The 7,666-nt window shown below is 46.4% G+C and overlaps 2 protein-coding genes across 2 annotated transcripts; one reads left to right on the forward strand and one right to left on the reverse strand.

Annotated features, from left to right (window-relative positions):
- Positions 1-693: 693 nt before the first annotated feature.
- Positions 694-2,263, forward strand: BDW43DRAFT_172752 (putative mitochondrial phosphate carrier protein (Mir1)). Its single transcript, XM_032038751.1, has 3 exons — positions 694-1,024; positions 1,147-1,566; positions 1,622-2,263. Exons 1-3 carry the CDS (start codon positions 909-911, stop codon positions 2,004-2,006), a joined length of 921 nt encoding a protein of 306 aa, XP_031896945.1. The 5' UTR covers positions 694-908; the 3' UTR covers positions 2,007-2,263.
- A 3,983-nt stretch (positions 2,264-6,246) lies between these two features.
- BDW43DRAFT_314353 (glycosyltransferase family 32 protein) lies at positions 6,247-7,317 on the reverse strand (the record flags this gene model as incomplete). The annotated part of the gene is made up of 1 exon (XM_032047792.1): positions 6,247-7,317. The coding sequence occupies one exon, from the start codon at positions 7,315-7,317 to the stop codon at positions 6,247-6,249; it is 1,071 nt and encodes a 356-aa protein (XP_031896946.1).
- Between the last annotated feature and the right edge of the window lie 349 nt (positions 7,318-7,666).

A 7,666-nucleotide genomic window follows, 5' to 3' on the forward strand; every position in this document is an offset into this window, starting at 1 on the left:
TCCACAATCGGCGAGTTATAAGACTTGACCTTTGTTATGGTGATGGCGTCTTAATTTTAATTTTTGTTTAATTTCATTTTCTTTCAATTTTCTTTCGGGTCTCTTTTTTTTTCAGCCTAATTTTAGACTGACGTTGCACAGTAGATATTGCACCAATCAGAGACGGCATAGTCATCCCGGGCTGCCTGAGGTGTACTGGGTGGATCCAAGGGCAATGACATATCAAACCCGGGAAGAACTTGGGATGGCCAAGAGATATTAAGTAAGATATTGAGTAACAATTGCCCAGAAACAGGTAACAACAAATGAAATGATAGGACCTCAGTCCGGTCCATTTTTCGGCTCTGTGATTACAGGAGGCAATGGGTCATTGTACTTGTCTCGAGCCTCGAGTCTCGGCAAGGCGCGGGAATTGAATGCCTCAGGCTGCCAGATTGCCAATATCAGATGCGGAAGGATATCAATGCATCATCGTTCTCACCGAACACGTTTATTTCTTGAATTTTTTTTTTTCGCCTCCCCCCTATTGACCGCAACGCAAGGAAAGAGAATTTTTTAAATGAAAGAGAAATATTAGACTAAACAGAAATTCAATTCGAGCAGATTAGCAAAGTAATAAGAGAAACGAAAAAGGGTTTTCTATATCAAGTTTATTGTTGACCGGGCGATCGGATTTAATGGTGGCAAGCGACCGTCAAACCCGCATTGGCCCGCGAAAAGTTTTCGGGTCGCGGTGCGACTAGTGCCGAAACCATCCCTTTCAAATCTATCCTCCTTCATTTTCTTCCCATCCCAATCTCTGCATTGGAAAGCCTCAATTGCTGCCAATTTCAGCACATCTCCCCACTCCTCTCCTCCTTTTTCTTTTTTGTGTTTAGAGCAGGATACGATCCTCATATAATCTAATAATGGCCTCTAAGCCCGAATCCGTCGCCCCCAGCGGCCTTCAGCTCTACTCCAAGTTCGCCTTCGCTGGTGCTGTCTGCTGCTCCGTCACCCACGGAGCTCTTACTCCTGTCGATGTGTAAGTTTCAATTGTGTCGCCCTATTCGCATCGATCGCGCTTGATTCCGCTACTCCCGCCGTGTCTGGGATCATGTTTCACGAGTGTTTGTACTGACGTTCGATTTTTTTCCTGCTGTACAGCGTCAAGACCAGAATCCAGCTTGACCCCGTCACCTACAACCGTGGCATGATCGGTGGTTTCCGTCAAGTCATTGCCAACGAGGGTGCTGGCGCTCTCCTTACTGGTTTCGGTCCTACCGCCGCCGGTTACTTCCTCCAGGGTGCTTTCAAGTTCGGTGGTTATGAGTTCTTCAAGCAGCAGTGGATCAACCAGCTCGGTCTCGAGACTGCCTCTAACAACCGTACCGCTGTCTACCTTGCCTCTTCCGCCGCCGCCGAGTTCTTCGCCGATATCGCCCTTTGCCCTCTTGAAGCCACCCGTATCCGTCTCGTCTCTCAGCCCACTTTCGCTACTGGTCTCCTCAGCGGTTTCACTAAGATCCTCAAGAACGAGGGTGTTGGCGCTTTCTACTCTGGATTCGGACCCATTCTCTTCAAGCAGTAAGTTCGCGCCCGTCTCAACGAGTATCGGCATCGATCCTAATTAGAATTATAGGGTTCCCTACACCATGTCCAAGTTCGTCGTTTTCGAGAAGGTTTCTGAGGCTATCTACCGCCAGTTCGACAAGGAGTCCCTCAGCGATGGCTCTAAGACCGCTATCAACCTTGGCTCTGGTCTCATTGCTGGTTTCGCTGCCGCTCTCGTCTCTCAGCCCGCTGACACTATGCTGAGCAAGATCAACAAGACCCCTGGTGAGCCTGGTGAGGGTACCGTCTCTCGTCTCGTCAAGATCGGCAAGGAGCTCGGATTCCGTGGCAGCTATGCTGGTATCGGCGCGAGATTGTTCATGGTTGGAACCCTCACCGCTGGTCAGTTCGCCATCTACGGTGACATCAAGCGTATCTTGGGTGCCACCGGTGGTGTTGAGATCTCCAAATAGATTATCACTGTATGACTAGTTTGGTGTATCATATGCTACTAGATTTGCGTTAAGTATTTGTTTTCAATAGAATTTTTTTATTTTTTTTTTTTCTCTCTCTTGCTGCAAGACAGGTCATGATAGATGTGTATCGTATTTGAGCCTTGCAGAAACATCCAGTCTCCGGCTGTTATGCTATAGTTGCAAAGCGAAGCCTTTGCTGCATTTCATGTCTCGTTCTTCGCTATCAGGTCGCGAAGATATTAAAGCTTCTCATTGTTTCGTGTTGAAGGCCTATTTACATCACATATATGGTTTTCTATCAAGGCCTTTGGCGCTAGGCTTAGGATCCTCCGCCATTATACACTATATAGATTGTTTCAATATGAGATTTGACAAAGGAGGGTAGAGAGGAGGTCAAAGTTAGGTCTGCGTGGCTCGTTCCAGGACCTTTCTTCCCGCTTTGATCGTTACGTGATTCCTATCTTTACTGGAGATATCTTCAACTGCCTACACGTCTTCAACTACAATAAGAATGATTTCATTGTGTCTGCTGTTCATAGAGTATCCGATAAAGCTGAACTTGAGGTACGTTGATAGCGGTTGCAGCTTGATTCTTCCTTGTGGTCGATTAACTGTGTGCTATATGCTGATATATGCCATGTTGGAAGAACCGTCACTGTTCCGCATATTAGCTAACTTAAGAAGTAAGGTAGAATTATACTACTCAGCACTGTTAGCATGGATAAGATGCATGCATATCATAGACAGCGTAGACGGGCTTGAGAACTAGTAATTAGAAAAAAATACTCTTAGACAAGATCGAACTAGGTCCCCTCTGAGATAGATTAAACGGCCTGACGATGAACAACTCAAGGCCGACCGAATTGTAAGAAAAAATCAAGGCCTAATTCGATTTTATCGAACCCCATTTTCTTTTTATGAAATATGCCTCACGAATGCAACAGTCTGTCCAAAACAACCTAGATTCTCAACGCCATTCTACACCCTTCTAGCTTGACGAGTTCGTCCGGCACTACTGAATTGCCCAGAGCTATGGTAGAAGGCGCAGCCTGGATGTTGAAGTTCTATGAGGTCGCTGTGGATGCTGTATCTAGCGGGTACCATGATGGAAGGGAAACAGGTCAAGGGAGAAAGGAGCGCCATTTTCTCTACTGGAAACGCTTGGTTTCTTTATGATGAGCATCATACCTAAATAAAAATCTAACATAGGGCTTTGGCGGCGAAGAGCTTCTCGGGGCACGATTTGCTTATTTGGATAGGTTGCGTGGTAGTTGGGCGTTGGGTGTGGCGTTGTTTAGGATCACGTTTCTCTGCGCTTCGGTGCTTAGAATGGGAAGTAGGATGGTATCGAAGGGTCGATGGGGAGAAGAGTGAGAGTGTTGGTAGGTTTAATATTCCAATGGTTGCGTGAAGAAGGATGAGGGTGATGCGGATAAGCCTACTATACGTACAGCATATCGAGTTAGCTACATCTTGACAGGATTCATCATGGAGTAATACTATGAAGAAATGTTCAGTCATACCATCCAGGCTAGGTAGCTGTTCAATGGACTTGTTTATGTCGACTTATTAGTGAATCTTGAAGACCACTTACCTCTATGTTCGACAGTAACGCAGTCAGGTACCAGTTCTCGTGGCTCAACATATCTCAGACACAGAAAAGGTTCTTTCAAAGCTTCTTACAACCATGTTAACATTGACATATAGGCAAGGGGAGAAGAGACCCCAGAGGGCATCCCTGAACATGGTGCTCGGTCTGCGCGGCTAATTAGCGAGAAAAGACATGAAAAATTCTAACGCATGATATTAGTGACAAGGAGATTCAGCTTGGCAGTATGAGCTAAGCCTCTATGACTATCTAGCTAGCATCAGCCCATCGGGTTAGTTGCCCTCATGAGTACAGAATTTTCACTCATAGCCAAAGGTGTCTTGTAGGAACTAACACTAGGGTCACAGATTGTTCTCCATAGCGGTGGCCAGATGGCGAGACTCCGGTGGAGAAGGAAATGGGTGCTTTCGAGGAAGTGATGGAAGGGCGCTAATAGAGACAAGTTCATAGAGTCTTCTTCGCCCCCGCTACGTTCCTGCTCAATCCCTGATGCTTAGCAGCATGTGGATATTGGGACTGACCAAGGTTTGATGTCGCATAGAAGGAAGATATTATGTCTACGGTAGAGTATGAGGATCCCAGGATGTTCCGGACATGGATAGGGGTCTACTGTTTGGGGATGTAGCTGTTAATAGGACTAAAAACGAATATCATCAATATAGTCAAAGTGAAATAGACGGAGTACGTCCGTGCCAAGACACTTCGAGGTCAGAACTCAATCCACTATGGTGAAAAAAGCCTTCCCAATGGTGTCCCTTCCTCACATGGGTTATGTGGATTGAGCACGGCCTTCCGAAGATGCCCACTCCATGGATTCTCCGGCCACCGCCGGAAAATTGAGCGGTACGTTCAGGAGACCTGTAAAGCAGACGATGGCGTGGGCCCCAATGCACGAGATACGGGATTCAGGGGGGTTAATCGTGGCATTGAACTAGATGCGAGTCTGGGTGGAGCGCATATGTAATGGATATGTTGAATTTTTCATATGGTTGGATGCACTATCACGACCGAACCGTCAGACTGAACGATTGCCATATCTGTACCTGCCCTTAGCCAGTGATTGGTCGTGGGTATTGACATAATAGATTAAATTCACGGTTCCACTGCTCTAGGGTTTGTGTGTAAGCGATTAAAATATAGCCAAGAGCAGAAAATACCTCTGTCATGGAATATGTGGAGTCTTGGACAGCGATGACCATGTGCGAGAAAGATCCCGGTTGTAGAGATGATATCCCAAAACGATGGTTGGGAGGGGGAAGGGGCTATGTTAGTATCATGCTCTACATGCATCATGAGAGAATCGTATTCTTCAAGATGGTTCTGCTGAGCCCTACATATTTTGTGTTTCTCTGAGAGAATTTATGGATTCTCTTATTCCATGCCACTAAGCAGGGTAATACACAGCTCCACTACTGGTATATACCGTTCAAGGCAAGAGAGATGCAGATACTCTGGGAGATGTGAAACATCCGTTCTAGACAGGGACAAGTGCCATGTTACCACTTCCGAGACGAGGAGATCGGGCTGACTGATTCAGGAATCAGAGATTTGTGGCTCAAGGCAGCCCTGCTATTCAAACCCTGCTCTGACAGTCAAGGCAGAATCGGTGGAGCCTTCGAAGCTTGGCAGTGCTGACCAGACTATTTGCTGTTTGCTTCACTGCGCTCATACGCTTTCTCTAATCGAGTACATATCACTGGATATCCTAGGACCCTCGAGATACTATGTCCTACGTAACAGCAGTAGTAAGTGGTTGCTAGTACGGTCCCTTTCCCCAAGCTTTAAAGTAGAATTGGTCTGTAGGCTCAGGAAAACAGTCTGTCCGACCAGGAGCGAGATTATCATATAATCCACTACTTATCCCGTTGAAAGTTTGAAACATGCGATTCCTCCATCGGCGGACGGTATAAACTTTGAGAATTGGAGATCAGCGTTATACCTTGTAGGAACCTGTCCGAACTACACGATCCAACCATCCTTTATTTGGTTCGGTCTAGTTTTATCCCAGAAGCCCTATTACATAGAACTTTATGTCTAAGTCCGACGAGAGGCGCAGCATGTTTTACCCTCCGCACTGCGGCACTGCCTTCGTTAAGTGGAGAAGCGCTGGAAATTAGGGCCACAACAGTTCTAGGGTTCGACAACCCCAGAAGGGCCCCAATCAATTAGGCTTTGGGGGCCTCCTGTGTAGCGCGATTTGCTTGTACTTTGTAACGTATTCGTAAGCGAGTCGCGCATGTAAGCGGAAGAGTCTCGAGATTTTCTATGGGCAAAATGGGAGATCTGCCAAGCCACCTGTTGGGAAGCTTGACTGTCTTGGAATTGTTGTATGAGCCCCCCTTTGCTGTTGGTGCTATACGGTATATCCTCACGCCCTAGGCTTCAAAGATATACTCCGTGTAAATAATAATTCTATTCCAAAGCGCGGGGTATATCAAATCCGCAAACGTATATGTACAAAGGAAAACATGCTCTACGCTTTATTTTGCGCCGCAAAGGAGAGAACAGATAACCAATCCAATATAATAAGGAAATGAAATAAAAAGGGGAAAGTAAGAAAAGAAAAGAAAAGAAAAGAAAAAAAGAATGTTCGTACCCAAATTCTTGGGTAAGTCTCCTAACACATTATCACAATTGACCTGTTTCCACATCTTGTCTGTCTAGTATCAAAGTATATTTCGCTCGTCTTCTTTTGACCCGCAAAATAAAGATCATCAAGGCTATCAAGCCAAGTATAACTGTGCCAAGACAGATCTCGCGCCAGTGCTTATAGAGGTAACTGACAGCCGCTACATCGTTTCCATGCCACGTGGATCCTGGAGCGTGCCTAAAGAATGAGTATGCAGTGGTGTCGTACATCATCGAAGGCAGTATGGCAACACCGTGCGGCATAGTGATCTGCTGGTGTGGGCCATTTTGTACCTTTCGAAACCATCCTGTTAAAGTGATGCTGAGATACATGGGCCCGGTTGTAAAGAACACGGTGATATACTTGGACAGGTAAAACCCGTCGTGGTCATGCAGGCCTAAAGCAAGTTTCGTGATAAATGGATGCCCAGGTGTACTCGCCATTATATCGTTGCTGACGCCATAGGGTTGAGTCTTGGGCATCCAGGAAGAGAAGTCTAGCAGCGGATCCAGTGGCCGCCGACAGGCTATGTCCATGTCGATATACACGCCACCGTAATACCATAGGATGAAGTAGCGGATGGCATCCGCGCGTTGAATATTGTATGAATAGGCATCGTAGGTTGGGAGGAACCAGTCAAAATGGGTTTCAATGAACTGACGAGAAGTCTCGTCCGTCCAAAAGAATTGCTCGTAAGTTGGGTTAACCGTGCGACAGGACTCATAGGTCTCTTTCCAGTGCGAAGGGATGTTTTCCGTCTTGTACGTTCGGTGGATAATTCGTGGGATGGAGGCACGAGAAGTTTCGTTGTCCGCGGGATTGAACTGGATGGGCTGACCAAGACTGATAGACTCGTTGAGTGCTGTGACATACGCAGGAGAGAAATTGTTGAGAGAGAGCGAATGTGCCTTCAGGTTAACAGAAAATTCGGTGAATGAGTGAACAACAGATATCAAAAGAACGACTAGGGAAGTAGTAAAGAACGAAAGTAGAGGTTGTAGCCATAGGAAATTCCAGAGGGCCACCAGGGCACCCCGGACCCTGCGCAGGAGCCACCACAAATATTCCATGGCGAAAAGAATCTTCCTTGGGGTCCCCTCCAAAGCAGCAAGGAAAAAGATTAAGTATCACCCTTGGATATACGAATTTACTCCTATCGTGGATCAAAGGTAAGATGACCGAAAGTAACTGGTCCACTTGGATCCGCTCCAAGCTTTGGTTTGAATATTTTCCCGTTCATGCTAGAATGTTTCAAGATACACGTTGGAAATGCTCCGCCCTCTTTGTGTCGACCTAATTCAGAACTATGGCGGGTCCGTGGCAGGTACAATGACTTGAAGTAGTCTTCACCATCTGTAGCTAGCCCCCTATGTCCTTTGTTTCGGGACAGAGCGTGTTGCCTAAAGGGCTCTAAATTAC

Source organism: Aspergillus alliaceus, assembly GCF_009176365.1.
Source record: "Aspergillus alliaceus strain CBS 536.65 unplaced genomic scaffold BDW43scaffold_46, whole genome shotgun sequence".
Classification (NCBI taxonomy): Eukaryota; Fungi; Ascomycota; class Eurotiomycetes; order Eurotiales; family Aspergillaceae; genus Aspergillus; species Aspergillus alliaceus.

What these genes read in the sequence shown, in the direction of transcription:
- BDW43DRAFT_172752 (XM_032038751.1), top strand. Translation starts at nt 909, where the DNA reads ATGGCCTCTAAGCCCGAATCCGTCGCCCCCAGCGGCCTTCAGCTCTAC. An exon ending in GCTCTTACTCCTGTCGATGT is followed by an intron (nt 1,025 to 1,146) that starts GTAAGTTTCAAT and finishes CCTGCTGTACAG; the next exon opens with CGTCAAGACCAGAATCCAGC. An exon ending in GGACCCATTCTCTTCAAGCA is followed by an intron (nt 1,567 to 1,621) that starts GTAAGTTCGCGC and finishes TTAGAATTATAG; the next exon opens with GGTTCCCTACACCATGTCCA.